We start from the raw sequence: 20,753 nt of genomic DNA, 5'->3' as shown, positions 1-20,753 counted from the left end.
CATTATCACTGCTGAATGGCTTGCCCCTGATGTGATGAGGGTAGTTTATTTTACCCTGAGGGGCCCTGACAACTTGTTTTCAAGGACTTTTATTAAGTTGTGGTGTTGTTGTAGTATCCAGAAGTAGTGCTTCCCTCACCATGTGCTCCACGCGGAGTTCAAAGGGCATGGGGTTGTAGACCATCAGCTGGACCTCACACACATCTCCCTGGACCCACCGGAACTCTGAGGACATAGAAGGATACATCAGAGAAACTGATGCAATACATGCCTGAGCAACAAATGTACATGCAACACACAGACAAATATGAGTTCAAGTACGTGGGCGAGGTTGCTCTAGTGCTCGAAGCCACAGCCTCTGGCACATGTCTACGGTGTCAGCAGACAGTAGGTTGGAATACAGCCTATTGCCCTTTGACATAATCTTCCCCCACTGTTCATTAAAGTCAGAAAATACCTTACAAATATATCATTATAATTCTGTGGGTACTTGAGTAATATGTAAATAAAATTCAGGGAAGTGGAAATAATATTGAACTTAATAATATATAACTTTAGACTTAAAAATGTGTTAAGTCTAAAGTGATATTTTCAATATGCCAGAGTATTTCAATTGCAATTAAACCCATCCTGTTTTATACAAATAATTACCTCATTGTGCCTCACGCACAGACAGACAAGTTAATAACGAATGACTTTAGTGAAGCAAATAAACTAAAAAATATATAGATTGAGCTGCTGGCTCTGCAAATATGTACATTGAATTTTGTATTCCATTAGCCCACGCAGGAACAGTTGACTTGAGGCAACGGAAAACCAATTCAAGTGTTGCCGGTGAGAGCTGCTCAGGAGGATGTAAAGGATGTGTCAGAGTTCAGAGTTCAGCGTCAGGTCAGTTGACAAAACGAGGCAACCAAGTGCAAACTTTAAAGATGACCGTGTTATATTATATTGCTGTTAGAAAACTTTGAGATGATAAGGCAAAGCATGTGCAGTGTTTCCCCTAGAGGAGTTTTCAGCTGTGTTGGAAACGGTAGCAGGGGCTCAATAGACTTCCAGTCATTGAGCCAACGATAATCCATTTAAAAGTGCCCAAAAATAGTTTGTAAATTACATCATATTGTTTGCAGCAGTAGCAACAATTTAGCAGCAGCGGACCACCGCTGCTAAATGAATATAGGGGAAACACTGATGCGCTATGTGATTAATTGTATTCTATGCACTCTTCTGGTTTTTAAATCTCTTTCTATTCCTTACATTAACCATTTTAGTCTCTAGCCAGTCCTTCTCAAGACCTCCTGTGGTTCTCATTACCATTGCACAGAATTGTGCTATTAGAAAGTTCCTTGAAAGATCCTATAATGAGATACAAGATGGTCCCGATCCAGCAGATCAGGCACTAGCTTGTCAGGGGAGACAGAGTAGCACAGTGGAGGAGGGACTCTGAGGTGGAGATTACAATGAAACAGGTGGGGAAACAGCTCTGTTACCAAACACACTACAGTCTTCCATCTCCATTTTGACAGTCCAATCTCTAAACGCATTCAACTATCACACAAGAGGACCTGGCTGAGCCTAAGCCCCGAGCAACACACACATCTCCATATTCTGAGCCCAGAACTAGGTGGGTTTACGGAGAGTAAAGTCAACTACCGGCGTGCACCTTGGGAAATTAAAACTTTAGTCTGAAGCAGGAAGAAGGAGAAGCAGGACGGGTATCTCTATAATATAAATGGTCAACTGAGCCTCTCACAACCCCAGGTTTGCCTCTCAGGTATCCTCCTCATAGAGCCAATTACATGTGAAATACGCCTCTGAAAGAGCTGAGGAGAGATGTGCTGCAACCATCTCATCTTGCTTCCAGGCAACACCCTATTCCCTTTACATCGCACCTCCTCAATATGGGGACCTGTTGGGAGACGCCCCAAGCCTCCCTCCAGACCGCGAGGCTCCTGGCCATTCATCCATTCCAGACTAAAGAGACAGCAGAAAGGTTGAACACTTCAGAACCTCAGGGTGAATATGAAACATGTGGTGGAGTGTTGCTAGCCTGAGTACCAGTCTCATTAGCGAACATTCCGCTCCTTGTCATTGCCAAAGAGGACCCTGTTGGAGAGAACAGAACAAAACAGGCACTGCAGATGTTGCCCGGCTCGCCTGTGCAATGGAGCATTAAACATGTGTGTGAAATAGAGTAGGATACTGAATGATGTATGAGAACAAACTATACCAGTGTGTGTGTGTGTGTGTGTGTGTGTGTGTGTGTGTGTGTGTGTGTGTGTGTGTGTGTATATACACACACACACACACACACACACACACACATACATACATACATACATACATACATACATACATACATACATACATACATACATACATACATACATACATACATACATACATACATACATACATACATACATACATACATACATACATACATACATACATACATACATATATATATATATATATATATATATATATATATATATATACACACACACACACACACACACACACACACACACACAGTGCCTTGCGAAAGTATTCGGCCCCCTTGAACTTTGCGACCTTTTGCCACATTTCAGGCTTCAAACATAAAGATATAAAACTGTATTTTTTTGTAAAGAATCAACAACAAGTGGGACACAATCATGAAGTGGAATGACATTTATTGGTTACTTTTTTAACAAATCAAAAACTGAAAAATTGGCCGCGCAAAATTATTCAGCCCCCTTAAGTTAATACTTTGTAGCGCCACCTTTTGCTGCGATTACCGCTGTAAGTCGCTTGGGGTATGTCTCTATCAGTTTTGCACATCGAGAGACTGACATTTGTTCCCATTCCTCCTTGCAAAAGCAACAGCTCGAGCTCAGTGAGGTTGGATGGAGAGCATTTGTTAACAGCAGTTTTCAGTTCTTTCCACAGATTCTCGATTGGATTCAGGTCTGGACTTTGACTTGGCCATTCTAACACCTGGATATGTTTATTTTTGAACCATTCCATTGTAGATTTTGCTTTATGTTTTGGATCATTGTCTTGTTGGAAGACAAATCTCCGTCCCAGTCTCAGGTCTTTTGCAGACTCCATCAGGTTTTCTTCCAGAATGGTCTGTATTTGGCTCCATCTATCTTCCCATCAATTTTAACCATCTTCCCTGTCCCTGCTGAAGAAAAGCAGGCCCAAACCATGATGCTGCCACCACCATGTTTGACAGTGGGGATTGTGGGTTCAGGGTGATGAGCTGTGTTGCTTTTACGCCAAACATAACGTTTTGCATTGTTGCCAAAAAGTTCAAATTTTGGTTTCATCTGACCAGAGCACCTTCTTCCACATGTTTGGTGTGTCTCCCAGGTGGCTTGTGGCAAACTTTAAACGACACTTTTTATGGATATCTTTAAGAAATGGCTTTCTTCTTGCCACTCTTCCATAAAGGCCAGATTTGTGCAATATACGACTGATTGTTGTCCTATGGACAGAGTCTCCCACCTCAGCTGTAGATCTCTGCAGTTCATCCAGAGTGATCATGGGCCTCTTGGCTGCATCTCTGATCAGTCTTCTCCTTGTATGAGCTGAAAGTTTAGAGGGACGGCCAGGTCTTGGTAGATTTGCAGTGGTCTGATTCTCCTTCCATTTCAATATTATCGCTTGCACAGTGCTCCTTGGGATGTTTAAAGCTTGGGAAATCTTTTTGTATCCAAATCCGACTTTAAACTTCTTCACAACAGTATCTCGGACCTGCCTGGTGTGTTCCTTGTTCTTCATGATGCTCTCTGCGCTTTTAACGGACCTCAGACTATCACAGTGCAGATGCATTTATACGTAGACTTGATTACACACAGGTGGATTGTATTTATCATCATTAGTCATTTAGGTCAACATTGGATCATTCAGAGATCCTCACTGAACTTCTGGAGAGAGTTTGCTGCACTGAAAGTAAAGGGGCTGAATAATTTTGCACGCCCAATTTTTCAGTTTTTGATTTGTTAAAAAAGTTTGAAATATCCAATAAATGTCATTCCACTTCATGATTGTGTCCCACTTGTTGTTGATTCTTCACAAAAAAATACAGTTGTATATCTTAAGCCTGAAATGTGGCAAAAGGTCGCAAAGTTCAAGGGGGCCGAATACTTTCGCAAGGCACTGTGTATATATATATATATATATATATACAGTATATATATATATGTACAGTATATATATATATACATATATATATATATATATATATATATATATATATATATATATGGATCCATCCTCTCATTGCTCTGCTACAGTCCTACACACAACCGGCTAACAGTGAACACACTGATTCATCAGCGCTTTGTAAATGAATATTCAAGTGATTTTCCTCCCTTGAAGTTATTCCCTTCGTGTGACAGTCCCTGCTACGCTGGGACACTCACACGGAGGGAATAACTGCATGAAATGGAATCTGTACTGTCTCTTTAATATCAAACATGTCTAGAAATAACTCACTCTAATAAGCTTTTATTGCTTTTCATTCACACCATCAAAGCTTCAGTAGTGTAACAAGCTGGATGGGTATGATGAGGCCAGGGTTGGGGTCAATGCCATTTCAATTCAGGAAGAAGAGGCAGAAGGAAAGACTGAACACTTGTCTCTTTCAGTTTGCTCGTCTATTTGTACACCTTAGTTGAAAAGCAAGGTAGGAAAAGTACTACTATCGTATTGATTTACAAAGCACTGATGAATCGGTGTGTAAACTGTTAGCCGGTTGTGTTAGGTAGTCAGAGAGGATGGATCCATAAATCCATTCATCCGCACACACTCACACTCACACACACGGAACTATATATGTTATTGCTGGGTCGTGCTGAGAGAAGAGGCACAGTGCATTAGCAGGGGGGTAAACAAACACTAACAGTTGCCTGCATTCTGACAGAGTCTAACAGCCCTCACACACAAAATACATTTCCACAGTCGATTCACTTCTTTATCCCCATGTTCATACAGTGATGTATCACAGTGGGTGAATCTGGCACTATGGATGTAATGCTGTATCTATCATTGCCTGCTATTGGTGTACTGTATCTGACTACCAGGACCCTGGTATGGGTGTACTGTATCTGACTACCAGCAGCCTGTTATGGGTGTACTGTATCTGACTACCAGCAGCCTGGTATGGGTGTACTGTATCTGACGACCAGCAGCCTGTTAAGGGTGTACTGTATCTGACTACCAGCAGCCTGTTAAGGGTGTACTGTATCTGACTACCAGGACCCTGGTATGGGTGTACTGTATCTGACTACCAGCAGCCTGTTATGGGTGTACTGTATCTGACTACCAGCAGCCTGGTATGGGTGTACTGTATCTGACTACCAGCAGCCTGTTATGGGTGTACTGTATCTGACTACCAGCAGCCTGTTAAGGGTGTACTGTATCTGACTACCAGCAGCCTGTTAAGGGTGTACTGTATCTGACTACCAGCAGCCTGTTAAGGGTGTACTGTATCTGACTACCAGCAGCCTGTTATGGGTGTACTGTATCTGACTACCAGCAGCCTGTTAAGGGTGTACTGTATCTGACTACCAGCAGCCTGTTAAGGGTGTACTGTATCTGACTACCAGCAGCCTGTTAAGGGTGTACTGTATCTGACTACCAGCAGCCTGTTAAGGGTGTACTGTATCTGACTACCAGCAGCCTGTTATGGGTGTACTGTATCTGACTACCAGCAGCCTGTTAAGGGTGTACTGTATCTGACTACCAGCAGCCTGTTAAGGGTGTACTGTATCTGACGACCAGCAGCCTGTTATGGGTGTACTGTATCTGACTACCAGCAGCCTGTTAAGGGTGTACTGTATCTGACTACCAGCAGCCTGTTAAGGGTGTACTGTATCTGACGACTAGCAGCCTGTTAATGGTGTACTGTATCTGACGAACAGCAGCCTGTTAAGGGTGTACTGTATCTGACTACCAGCAGCCTGTTAAGGGTGTACTGTATCTGACGACTAGCAGCCTGTTAATGGTGTACTGTATCTGACGAACAGCAGCCTGTTAAAGGTGTACTGTATCTGACTACCAGCAGCCTGTTATGGGTGTACTGTATCTGACTACCAGCAGCCTGTTATGGGTGTACTGTATCTGACTACCAGCAGCCTGTTATGGGTGTACTGTATCTGACGACCAGCAGCCTGTTAAGGGTGTACTGTATCTGACTACCAGCAGCCTGTTAAGGGTGTACTGTATCTGACTACCAGCAGCCTGTTATGGGTGTACTGTATCTGACTACCAGCAGCCTGCTATGGGTGTACTGTATCTGACTACCAGCAGCCTGTTATGGGTGTACTGTATCTGACTACCAACAGCCTGTTATGGGTGTACTGTATCTGACTACCAGCAGCCTGTTATGGGTGTACTGTATATCTGACTACCAACAGCCTGTTATGGGTGTACTGTATCTGACTACCAACAGCCTGTTATGGGTGTACTGTATCTGACTACCAGCAGCCTGTTATGGGTGTACTGTATATCTGACTACCAGCAGCCTGTTATGGATGCCCGAGCAGCCAATCCATTCATCCATTAATCAAACAGACAACATCAACATACAGACACACAGCCAGAGGACCCACTATCAACGCTGATGTTAGCTGATTCATCATTACTCTCAAGGTTTCGACAAACCTTGAGGAGTAGTCTCTAGATTAAAGTTTTACCAGTAGAGTAAGCCTGTTGGCGTCGTTTGGAAATCGAACGTTTTAATAGTAGTAGTAGTAGGCAAACCAGGGTTCAAATACTACTTGGAATATTTATTTTAATACGTTTGAGTGTTTGCTTTAGCCTGCCTGGTGGGGTTTGCACTTTTGCAACTGTTCTATCGGTTCATTAAGGCAGACACGCTTAATCAAGTCCAGCTGAAGTATTAGAACCCTGGTCTGCTGCTGTCACTGTCTCATCACACAGTATCCTGGAGCAGAGAGAGCTTTAATGCTCGAATGTGAGGAGGAGCACGACCACACTGCCTCATCACACAGTATCCTGGAGCAGAGAGAGATTTAGTGCTCGAATGTGAGGAGGAGCACGACCACAATGCCTCATCACACAGTATCCTGGAGCAGAGAGAGCTTTAGTGCTCGAATGTGAGGAGGAGCACGACCACACTGCCTCATCACACAATATCCTGGAGCAGAGAGAGCTTTAGTGCTCGAATGTGAGGAGGAGCACGACCACACTGCCTCATCACACAATATCCTGGAGCAGAGAGAGCTTTAATGCTCGAATGTGAGGAGGAGCACGACCACACTGCCTCATCACACAATATCCTGGAGCAGAGAACTTTAGTGCTTGAATGTGAAGAGGAGCACAACCACACTGCCTCATCACACAGTATCCTGGAGCAGAGAGAGCTTTAGTGCTCGAATGTGAGGAGCACGACCACACTGCCTCATCACACAGTATCCTGGAGCAGAGAGAGCTTTGGTGATTGAATGTGAGGAGGAGCACGACCACACTGCCTCATCACACAGTATCCTGGAGCAGAGAGAGCTTTAGTGCTCGAATGTGAGGAGCACGACCACACTGCCTCATCACACAGTATCCTGGAGCAGAGAGAGCTTTGGTGATTGAATGTGAGGAGGAGCACGACCACACTGCCTCATCACACAATATCCTGGAGCAGAGAACTTTAGTGCTTGAATGTGAAGAGGAGCACAACCACACTGCCTCATCACACAGTATCCTGGAGCAGAGAGAGCTTTAGTGCTCGAATGTGAGGAGGAGCACGACCACACTGCCTCATCACACAGTATCCTGGAGCAGAGAGAGCTTTACTGATCGAATGTGAGGAGCACGATCACACTGCCTCATCACACAGTATCCTGGAGCAGAGAGAGCTTTAGTGCTCGAATGTGAGGAGCACGACCACACTGCCTCATCACACAGTATCCTGGAGCAGAGAGCGCTTTGGTGATTGAATGTGAGGAGGAGCACGACCACACTGCCTCATCACACAGTATCCTGGAGCAGAGAGCGCTTTAGTGTTCGAATGTGAGGAGGAGCAGAGAGAGCTTTAGTGCTCGAATGTGAGGAGGAGCACGACCACACTGCCGCATCACACAGTATCCTGGAGCAGAGAGAGCTTTAGTGCTCGAATGTGAGGAGCATGACCACACTGCCTCATCACACAGTATCCTGGAGCAGAAAGAGCTTTCGTGATCGAATGTGAGGAGGAGCACGACCACACTGCCTCATCACACAGTATCCTGGAGCAGAAAGAGCTTTCGTGATCGAATGTGAGGAGGAGCACGACCACACTGCCTCATCACACAGTATCCTGGAGCAGAAAGAGCTTTCGTGATCGAATGTGAGGAGCATGACCACACTGCCTCATCACACAGTATACTGGAGCAGAAAGAGCTTTCGTGATCGAATGTGAGGAGGAGCACGACCACACTGCCTCATCACACAGTATCCTGGAGCAGAAAGAGCTTTCGTGATCGAATGTGAGGAGCATGACCACACTGCCTCATCACACAGTATACTGGAGCAGAGAGAGCTTTAGTGCTCGAATGTGAGGAGCACGACCACACTGCCTCATCACACAGTATCCTGGAGCAGAGAGAGCTTTGGTGATTGAATGTGAGGAGGAGCACGACCACACTGCCTCATCACACAGTATCCTGGAGCAGAGAGAGCTTTAGTGCTCGAATGTGAGGAGGAGCACGACCACAATGCCTCATCACACAGTATCCTGGAGCAGAAAGAGCTTTCGTGATCGAATGTGAGGAGGAGCACGACCACACTGCCTCATCACACAGTATCCTGGAGCAGAGAGAGCTTTCGTGATCGAATGTGAGGAGGAGCACGACCACACTGCCTCAAAACACAGTATCCTGGAGCAGAGAGAGCTTTAGTGCTCGAATGTGAGGAGCACGACCACACTGCCTCATCACATAGGTCTATCTGTTGCCTTAGGATAGCAGGCTTTATATGGTTTCTCTCCGTGTTAACAGAGTCCATTTCATACAACAGAATGCAGCAATGGATTCCAGTAGTGATAAAAGAAAAATGACCTAAACTAACAGAGGAATTAACGTCTAAAAATTTGAGGTGTGTGAGTTTCATAAAACTATAAGTAATTAAGGTAACTCTTCATTTGAAGGGCACCTACTTAAGGACTTCATAATCCATTCATAACACATTCATGAGTAGTGGTTGTTTAGAGATGGTTTTAGAGTTCACTATACGTGCTGCTGTGCTGTGAGACCAAGCCCTGGCAGAGTTGGGAGTGGTCTGTTTCAAGTGATGAAAAACAGTTCATGTTTAAGACTCATTGCGCGCCTAATGAGACAGAGGAGATATATTACCCATCTCTCCCCTCTCTCTGCTACTCATTTACTTTACATCCCTCCTCCCCTCCCCCAGATACCCACACACACAAATCAACAGCTTTTGAAGTTGAAGCCCCCTTAATATTCACGCTGCTTCCTAAATGTTCCAACTACCAACAGCCAGTTGGTACTACCCATCTCCCCTCTCACTTTCTCTGGGTCTTGCCCCCCTTGGCCTTGCCCTTTCTGTCCCTCTCTCTCTGGGCCTTCTGCCCAGGGGTCACTTCAGACTTTCGACAGCCCAGTTAACCATCGCTTCGCAAATCACACCTGGTATTTTCTGCCAAGCTTTTTTGCTATTCATAAACTCCTGAACTCCTGAATCAATTTATATCCAATTGGAGAGCCTAGGCTAATCCAGGAGAGGAATGTAACAAAGCTACAACATGTTAAAATAACCATTGACAGGAACAACATATACGGGAGCAATTTCAACCAATCAACTGCCACTATTACCGCGTTATCCCATTCAAATAAGCCGTACACATCTTGTATAACACATTGCTGCATCCCGCCTTTCCACATTTGAAAGGAACATTCTATGTATTAAACCAAACATTCCCACAACATGTGCTCATGTCTACCATCACAGGCAATGGGTGCAAATACTGCATATTCACCTTATTCTAATGGGATTCTCAGCCTGACCCCTGCCTGGAAATCTAATGAAATATAACAACAAAAACAATAGAAGCAACACACACACACACTGATGTTTATATAGAAACAAAGAGGACTAGGTTCTCTAGCTTTGAGCATGTTCACACACATAGACCCCTACAGTAGCAACACTATCGCACTGGGAGAAAGTATATATCTATCTAGATAGATATCTAGATATTATCTAGATAGTAAGCTTTCATTGTTTCTCACATGCGTACACACCAAGTAGATGCATACACGTTTGTTTTTACTATCCTTGTGGGGACAGTCGAAAGGTCCCCAGTTGTCCAAATTTTCCTTGGGAAAACTTCTAGTCCCCACAAATATGGTAAAACCAAACACACACACCTGTATCTCTCTGTATGCATATATACAGCTGAAACAGACAGAGGCATTATTAAGACCCCTTGGAGAATAAAAATATATATATATTTGATTCAACATTTTAAATTTGGCCTTACTGCAATTAGCCCATACAGACGCATTGAATAACAGATTCACATCAGATATTGCACCCCAAAAATATTCTAAAGGACGTTTGTTCTGAAGTGTCTATCCTATAGCTGAGAGTTACACGAAAGATCAGGAAATATTTGTTAGTTTCCATATACGTCCAAACTATTTTTCGTTTGGTGCCGGGGGACCTTCAGACAAGTCTTGTGAGGTCTGTGGGCGTCCTAGAGCATAACAACCGAGGGGTCAGAGGGGTCATATTAGTGTGAACCCAAACTGTTCGCAAGCCACATACAGACGTTGGCAGATCGGCAGTACCGACTTCAGACGAGTCCCAAGATGCTTGTGGGGGTCGTAGAGCAAAACAGAGAACCCCATCGTGTTCGTGAGAGTCTCAAACCGCTCAGACAATTTTGTGATAAGACCAATTTTCTGGATGTCTCATGGTCTGACAAACACCGCTCTATCTCTGTCACCTTTCACCACAATCTCCATTATAGGAATCCCCTGTTTTATGGCTCAGCATCAATCTGCTTAATAGAACATCACATTTACATGACAACGGGGAGAGCACAGCTCAGAAATAAACACACAAACACAGCATACTGCAGACTGTTTAGAACCGATTCCCAGGCAGAAAAATGTGAGCGAGAGACAGAGAGAGAGAGAAAGGAGAGAGAAAGAGAGAGAGAGAGAGAGAGAGAAAGAGAGAGAGCGAGAGAGAGAAAGAAAGAAGAGAAAGAGAGAGAGAACATGAGAGACCAGGCACCACATTCCACTGAGCACCAGGCACCACATTCCACATTCCACTGAGCACCAGGCACCACATTCCACTGAGCACCAAGCACCACATTCCACTGAGCACCAGGCACCACATTCCACTGAGCACCAGGCACCACATTCCACTGAGCACCAGGCACCACATTCCACTGAGCACCATATTCCACTGAGCACCAGGCACCACATTCCACTGAGCACCAAGCACCACATTCCACTGAGCACCAAGCACCACATTCCACTGAGCACCAGGCACCACATTCCACTGAGCACCATATTCCAGAGCACCAAGCACCACATTCCACTGAGCACCAGGCACCACATTCCACTGAGCACCAGGCACCACATTCCACTGAGCACCAGGCACCACATTCCCACTGAGCACCACATTCCACTGAGCACCAGGCACCACATTCCACTGAGCACCAAATTCCACTGAGCACAAAGCACCACATTCCACTGAGCACCAGGCATCACATTCCACTGAGCACCAGGCACCACATTCCACTGAGCACCAAGCACCACATTCCACTGAGCACCAAGCACCACATTCCACTGAGCACCAGGCACTACATTCCACCGAGCACCAGGCACCACATTCCACCGAGCACCAGGCACCACATTCCACCGAGCACCAGGCACCACATTCCACCGAGCACCAGGCACCACATTCCACCGAGCACCAGGCACCACATTCCACCAAGCACCAGGCAGCACATTCCACCGAGCACCAAATTCCACCGAGCACCAAGCAACACATTCCACCGAGCACCAAGCACCACATTCCACCGAGCACCAAATTCCACCGAGCACCAAATTCCACCGAGCACCAAGCATCACATTCCACCGAGCACCAAGCAACACATTCCACCGAGCACCAGGCACCACATTCCACCGAGCACCAGGCACCACATTCCACTGAGCACCAAGCACCACATTCCACTGAGCACCAAGCACCACATTCCACTGAGCACCAAGCACCACATTCCACTGAGCACCACATTCCACTGAGCACCAAATTCCACTGAGCACCAGGCACTACATTCCACTGAGCACCAGGCACCACATTCCACTGAGCACCAAGCACCACTTTTCACTGAGCACCAGGCACCACTTTTCACTGAGCACCAGGCACCACATTCCACTGAGCACCAAGCACCACATTCCACTGAGCACCAGGCACCACATTCCAATGAGCACCAAGCACCACATTCCACTGAGCACCAGGCACCACATTCCACTGAGCACCAAGCACCAGGCACCACATTCCACTGAGCACCAAGCACCAGGCGCCACATTCCACTGAGCACCAGGCACCACATTCCACTGAGCACCAAATTCCACTGAGCACCAAGCACCACATTAATTCATAGTAAATGAGCCCTGTTTTAGGGACAACTCTGAGCTGTATAAAAGATATGAAGTGGCTGCATGACCTGTGTTCACTCTGCCCACCAGGATGCCTTTTCACCTTTTCTTAACCTCCTTTTAAAAATACATGCATGTGTTGTTTTGCTCCAATGTAATATCCCTGTCGACAGGGCCTGTTAAATAAAAACACTGGGGATTTCCTAAATAAATGTTTTGCCCCTGGCAGTTCTAACATATTTACGTCAGTTTCATCTCTGGTGACAGAGTGTTTCACGTAAATGTTCATGTCCGTCTGCCAGCTCCACTTGATTTGGTTCTGGGCTCTGAGATGAATGACAGTTTAGAGAAAGTCATGATGTCCAGGGAGACTGATGAGACCAAAGCTAATTGAGACAACTGCATCAAAGTTACCGTCGTTGCCTTTTCTGCAACTAAGCAAAACTGAAATAGGAATTGACTTGATAGAAAGGAAAAAAAAAACATGTTGTGTCAGCAGACTGTACTATAATAATAATCACAGGGCGGTTTTGATCGGTTCAGTGTTCCTTATTAGAAACTGTTGCCACAGAAATAATACCCATCCCAGCGTGGAGGAACAGGCCTTCAGACTAACAGAGAGAGATAGAGACAGGCGACATTATAAAATCCATGTACACAAACAACAAGTGTGCGGTTAAAATTGGCAAAAAACACACACATTTCTTCACACAGGGTCGTGGGGTTAGACAGGGATGCAGCTTAAGCCCCACCCTCTTCAACATATATATCAACGAATTGGCGCGGGCACTGGAAAAGTCTGCAGCACCCGGCCTCCCCCTGCTAGAACCTGAAGTCAAATGTCTACTGTTTGCTGATGATCTGGTGCTTCTGTCACCAACCAAGGAGGGCCTACAGCAGCACCTAGATCTTATGCACAGATTCTGTCAGACCTGGGCCCTGACAGTAAATCTCAGTAAGACCAAAATAATGGTGTTCCAAAAAAGGTCCAGTCACCAGGACCACAAATACAAATTCCATCTAGACACTGTTGCCCTAGAGCACACAAAAAATTATACCTTGGCCTAAACATCAGCGCCACAGGTAAGTTCCACAAAGCTGTGAACGATCTGAGAGACAAGGCAAGAAGAGCATTCTATGCCATGAAAAGGAACATACATTTCAACATACCAACTAGGATCTGGCTAAAAATACTTGAATCAGTCATAGAGCCCATTGCCCTTTATGGTTGTGAGGTCTGGGGTCCGCTCACCAACCAAGACTTCACAAAATGAGACAAACACCAAATTGAGACTCTGCACGCAGAATTCTGCAAAAATATCCTCCGTGTACAACGTAGAACACCAAATAATGCATGCAGAGCAGAATTATGCCGATACCCACTAATTATCAAAATCCAGAAAAGAGACGTTAAATTCTATAACCATTTAAAAGGAAGCGATTCCCAAACCTTCCACAACAAAGCCATCACCTACAGAGAGATGAACCTGGAGAGGAGTCCCCTAAGCAAGCTGGTCCTGGGGCTCTGTTCACAAACACAAACACACCCTACAGAGCCCCAGGACAACAGCACAATTAGACCCAACCAAATCATGAGAAAACAAAAAGATAAGTACTAGACACATTGTAAAGAATTAACAAAAAAACAGAGCAAAGGAGAATGCTATTTGGCCCTACACAGAGAGTACACAGCGGCAGAATACCTGACCATTGTGACTGACCCAAAATTAAGGAACGCTTTGACTATGTACAGACTCAGCGAGCATAGCCTTGCTATTGAGAAAGGCCGCCGTAGGCAGACATGGCTCTCAAGAGAAGACAGGCTATGTGCTCACTGCCCACAAAATGAGGTGGAAACTGAGCTGCACTTCCTAACCTCCTGCCCAATGTATGACCATATTAGAGAGACATATTTCCCTCAGATTACACAGATCCATAAAGAATTCGAAAACAAATCCAATTGTGAAAAACTCCCATATCTACTGGGTGAAATTCCACAGTGTGCCATCACAGCAGCAGGATTTGTGACCTGTTGCCACGAGAAAAGGGCAACCAGTGAAGAACACACACCATTGTAAATACAACCCATATTTATGCTTATTTATTTTGTGTCCTTTAACCATTTGTACATTGTAAAAACACTGTATATATATGACATTTGTAATGTCTTAACTGTTTTGAAACTTCTGTATGTGTGATGTTTACTGTTCATTTTTATTGTTTTTCACTTTATATATTCACTTTATATATTATCTACCTCACGTGCTTTGGCAATGTTAACACATGTTTCCCATGCCAATAAAGCCCTTGAATTGATTTGAATTGAATTGAATTCAGACAGACAGACAGACAGACAGACAGACAGACAGACAGAAAAACAGACAGACAGACAGACAGACAGAGAGAGAGAGAGAGACAGCAGAGGAGCCCAGCTCAACCAGCCAGGCTTCCCCAGCCCTGTCCTCACACAGCAGAGGAGCCCAGCTCAACCAGCCAGGCTTCCCCAGCCCTGTCCTCACACAGCAGGGGAGCCCAGAGCAACCAGCCAGGCTTCCCCAGCCCTGTCCTCACACAGCAGAGGAGCCCAGATCAACCAGCCAGGCTTCCCCAGCCCTGTCCTCACACAGCAGAGGAGCCCAGATCAACCAGCCAGGCTTCCCCAACCCTGTCCTCACACAGCAGAGGAGCCCAGATCAACCAGCCAGGCTTCCCCAGCCCTGTCCTTACACAGCAGGGGAGCCCAGAGCAACCAGCCAGGCTTCCCCAGCCCTGTCCTCACACAGCAGAGGAGCCCAGATCAACCAGCCAGGCTTCCCCAGCCCTGTCCTCACACAGCAGGGGAGCCCAGAGCAACCAGCCAGGCTTCCCCAGCCATGCCTGCTGCACCCCTCCTCCTCAACCCACAGAACAGCTTCCCACTGACAGCGGCACCGGCACAGACCAGCCACACCCCCCCCCCAGTCCAGAAGAAACACTGGCTGACATCGCCCTGTTGATGGACTCAAATGGGAAGTTTGTTCAGGAGAAGAAACTTTTCCCTCAACACAAAAGGAGAAAGGTGTGGCGCCCAACAACGCAGAGGGCCATGGAGCTGCTTAATAAGGCCCATCTCGGGTCACCAAGCCACATAGTCATACACACCGGAAGCAACGACCTGCGTGCTCCGCAGGAGAGGGTGGCAACTTCACTACGGGGAGTGATTGAGAAGGCCTCCGCAATCTTCCTCGACTCAAGAATCGTTTTGTCAACCCTTCCACAGAGGAAGGACTTCCACCCTTCCACAATCCAAAGAATAAATGCCAGCCTCTCCCGGGACTGTGCCCTGCGACCCAATGTACACCTGGTCCACCATCCCACCCTCGATCTGGACTGTCTCTATGACCATGTTCACCTGTACAGGGAGACAGTCCCCACCATCCCACCCTCGATCTGGACTGTCTCTATGACCATGTTCACCTACACAGGGAGACAGTCCCCGCCATCCCACCCTCGATCTGGACTGTCTCTATGACCATGTTCACCTACACAGGGAGACAGTCCCCACCATCCCACCCTCGATCTGGACTGTCTCTATGACCATGTTCACCTACACAGGGAGACAGTCCCCACCATCCCACCCTCGATCTGGACTGTCTCTATGACCATGTTCACCTACACAGGGAGACAGTCCCCACCATCCCACCCTCGATCTGGACTGTCTCTATGACCATGTTCACCTACACAGGGAGACAGTCCCCACCATCCCACCCTCGATCTGGACTGTCTCTATGACCACGTTCACCTACACAGGGAGACAGTCCCCACCATCCCACCCTTGATCTGGACCGTGTCTATGACCATGTTCACCTACACAGGGAGACAGTCCCCACCATCCCACCCTCGATCTGGACTGTCTCTATGACCATGTTCACCTGTACAGGGAGACAGTCCCCACCATCCCACCCTCGATCTGGACTGTCTCTATGACCATGTTCACCTGTACAGGGAGACAGTCCCCACCATCCCACCCTCGATCTGGACTGTCTCTATGACCATGTTCACCTGTACAGGGAGACAGTCCCCACCATCCCACCCTCGATCTGGACTGTCTCTATGACCATGTTCACCTACACAGGGAGACAGTCCCCACCATCCCACCCTCGATCTGGACTGTCTCTATGACCATGTTCACCTGAACAGGGAGACAGTCCCCACCATCCCACCATTGATCTGGACTGTCTCTATGACCATGTTCACCTGTACAGGGAGACCGTCCCCATCCTTGTCAAGACTCAAGGACGTCGCTTTAAACCGCAGTCCGACCTCTCCACCTAGAAACAGTGGAGCAATCTCCACCCCCCCAAGATCACCGAAACAACACCCCGGACCAGCACCCTGGAACCTCCAGCCACGACCACAGCACCACCAACCTCAATGCCCACCACAGCCAGCGCAGCACAGACCACCCCAGCCCAGCTTCAGAGCCACCCAGACGAGGCCTCCCACCCCCCTGCCGCAGACCCACACTTGGAGGAGCCACAGCCCAGCAGGCAGAGCTACGCACAGGCTGTGAGAGGAGCAACTGGCCCAGCCCCACCAACCAAATTAGTGACATGAAACAAATGCTATGCTACATCTGCTATGCTCACATGTGATAGGCCGAGGGTCATAGTAAGATGAGCACAAGAACCACACCATCCTCACACTACACCCACCCAAGTGGCATGACACAAATTATATCTTAAATGATAAACAAATCACATTTGCATAATAAGAGTTTACTTTCATTGAAAAATCCTATTTTAATAGTTCTTGTTGGATTGAGTGTGTCTCATTTTGAAGGTAAAGAGAGAAAAACATATCAAATCTTTTTACGTTACATGTTGGAATTTACAAGGATTGAAGTCCTCTGCTTTTGGACTAAAGAGCAGAAACCCAAACTTCATGAAAGAAATTGATGTTGATATTGTAGTACTACAGGAAACATGGTGCAGAGGTGATGTTTCCACTGGCTGTCCACTAGGTTATAGGGAGATAATCATACCAACCACTAAATGAAAAGGAATCAGACAGGGCAGAGACTCAGGGGGAATGATAATATGGTATAAATCTGAACTAGTAAATTCAATCGAATTGATCAAAACAGGAGAATTCTTTATATGGTTAAAAATCAACAAGGAGGCTGTCTTGACAGATAAAACCGTTTTCCTCTGTGCCACATACATTCCCCCTCAGAGCCACCCTACTTCAATGAAGAGAGTTTCTCTATTCTAGAGGGGGAATTAGTCACTTTCAGGCCCAAGGCAACGTACTGGTCTGTGGAGACCTGAATGCTAGAACAGCAGAAGAACAAGACACTATTAACAGTCATGGGGATAAACACCTACCAGGAAGCAACAACATTTCCCTCCCCACATACCCCCCAGAAACAACTATGACAAAGTGAAAAACAAAAATGGAGTACAGCTCGTGAAGCTCTGTGGAACACTGGGTCTGTACATAGTCAATGGTAGGCTGAGAGGGGACTCTTTAGGTAGGTACACCTACAGCTCTGTGGAACACTGGGTCTGTACATAGTCAATGGTAGGCTGAGAGGGGACTCTTTAGGTAGGTACACCTACAGCTCTGTGGAACACTGGGTCTGTACATAGTCAATGGTAGGCTGAGAGGGGACTTTTTAGGTAGGTACACCTACAGCTCTGTCGAACACTGGGTCTGTACATAGTCAATGGTTGGCTGAGAGGGGACTCTTTAGGTCGGTACACCTACAGCTCTGTGGAACACTGGGTCTGTACATAGTCAATAGTAGGCTGACAGGGGACTCTTTAGGTAGGTACACCTACAGCTCTGTGGAACACTGGGTCTGTACATAGTCAATGGTAGGCTGAGAGGGGACTCTTTTGGTAGGTACACCTACAGCTCTGTGGAACACTGGGTCTGTACATAGTCAATGGTAGGCTGAGAGGGGACTCTTTTGGTAGGTACACCTACAGCCCATCCCTTGGCAGCAGCACTGTAGACCTCTTCCTCACTGACCTAAACCCAGAGTCTCTCAGAGCCTTCACAGTCAGCCCCCTAACACCTCTCTCAGACCACAGTAAAATCACAGTGTATCTGAGAAGAGCAGAACCCAACCATGAAGCATTACGGCCCAATAAATAACATGGTACAAAACAGGCCTATAGATGGAGTGCAACAGTACAGACATCTACCAAAAAGCAATTAGTAGCCAAAAAATACAATCTTTCCTGGACAACTTCTTAGCCTTAACATTCTCCTACAGCAATGAAGGTGTAAATGTGGCTGTTTGGAACATAAACTTTATATTTGACAAATTAGCCTCCTTGGCTAATTTAAAGAAGCATAAGAGCAAACCAGAAATAACAGATAATGAAAAATGGTTTGATAATGACTGCAAAAATCTAAGAAAATCATTGAGAAATACATCTAATCAAAAACACAGAGAACCAGACAACAAAAACATACGCCTTCAATATGGGGAAACACTGAAGCAACACAAACACACCTTAAGAACAGAGGAACAGAACATTAGCTGGGTGGAATTGAGGAATCCATAGAATCAAACCACTTCCGGGAGAATTGGAATAAATGAAACAAACCTCATCATGAGGAGCTGGCTATCCAACATGGGGATATGTGGAGAAATCACTTTGCAAACCTCTACAGCAATATAACAAAGAGCCTAGAACAAAAAGATATTCAAGAAAAATTACAAATCAGCAGTCAAAACCAGAATACCCCAATTACAGAAGTAGAATTCTTGGGAAAACGATGCACTCTCCAACCCAAAAAGGCCTGTGGTGCTGATGGCACTTTAAATGAAATGATCAAATATACAGAACACAAATTGAAATTGGCTATACTCAAACTCTTCAACATTATCCTCACTGCAGGTATTTCCCCCGATATTTGGAACCAGGGATTGATCACACCAATCTATAAAAATGGAGACAAATTTGACCCGAATAATTACAGAGGAATTTGCGTTAACAGCAACTTGGGGGAAATTCTCTGCAGTATTATAAATAGCAGACTACATCATTTCCTTGACGAACACAACGTCCTGAGCAGAAGCCAGACTGTATTTCTAAAACATTATCGTACAACAGACCACATTTACACCCTCCACACTCTAATTGATAAACAAGTAAACCAAAACAAAGGCAAAAATCTACTCGTGTTTTGTAGATTTCAAGAAAGCATTTGATTCAATTTGGCACGAAGGTCTTTTTTATAAACTAATAGAAAGTGGTATTGGAGGGAAAACATATTTTATTAAATCAATGTACACTAAAAACAAATGTGCGGTTAAAATTGGCAACAAGCAAACAGACTTCTTCTCTCGGGGACGGGGAGTGCAACAGGGCTGCCCAATAAGTCCAACACTATTTAACATCTACATTAATGAATTGGCAAAAACAATAGAAGAATTGGCAGCACCAGGTCTCACCCTGCACAACACTGAAATCAAGTGTCTGCTGTACGCAGATGACCTGGTGCTGCACCTAGATCTAGATCATCTTCACAGGTTCTGTCAGACCTGGGCTCTGACCGTTAACCTAAAAATAATATATATAAGGATATTCCAAAAAAGGTCCGGAAATAAGGATGACAAATATAAATATATATACACATATCTAGGACTAAATATCAGCAACACAGGTAGCTTTCACATGGCTGTGAATGAGCTGAGAGACAAAGCAAGAAGAGCATTCTAAGCCATTAAAAGGAACATCAAAATCGAAATTCCAATTAGAATCTGGCTCAAAATGTTTCAATCAGTTATAGAACCAATTGCTCTATATGGCAGTGAAGTATGGGGTCCAATCTCTAGTAATTCATTTACCAAATGGGACAAACATCCAATTGAAATACTACATGCAGAGTTTTGCAAGACTGTATTGCAAGTGCAAAGAAAAACTCCAAATAACGCATGTAGAGCAGAATTGGGCCAATACCCCCTCCTCATTCGAATAGAAAAAAGAGACATCAAATTTTTCAACCATCTAAAAACAAGTGACTTCAAAACATTCAATCACACAGCTCTACAATGTCACCTATTGGAAAACACCACAAAAAAACAAAGTAAACTTCAATGCTATTTGGCTCGAAACAGAGAGTACATGGTGG

General features: G+C 45.5%; 1 protein-coding gene across 2 annotated transcripts in view; it reads right to left on the bottom strand.

Moving 5' to 3' along the window:
- The window catches only part of LOC135549826 (trafficking protein particle complex subunit 9-like), a 367,075-nt gene that overhangs the window by 277,372 nt on the left and 68,950 nt on the right, over positions 1-20,753 (bottom strand). For both annotated transcript variants that reach the window (XM_064980154.1, XM_064980155.1), the window contains one exon: positions 140-225. In XM_064980154.1, coding sequence (XP_064836226.1) covers positions 140-225 — 86 coding nt within the window. The remainder of the gene's footprint in view (positions 1-139; positions 226-20,753) is intronic.

This window comes from Oncorhynchus masou, chromosome 12 (assembly GCF_036934945.1).
Source record: "Oncorhynchus masou masou isolate Uvic2021 chromosome 12, UVic_Omas_1.1, whole genome shotgun sequence".
Taxonomy (NCBI): Eukaryota; Metazoa; Chordata; class Actinopteri; order Salmoniformes; family Salmonidae; genus Oncorhynchus; species Oncorhynchus masou.
The sequence above is the reverse complement of the archived record's forward strand: the minus strand, read 5'-3'. Positions and strand labels throughout refer to the sequence as shown.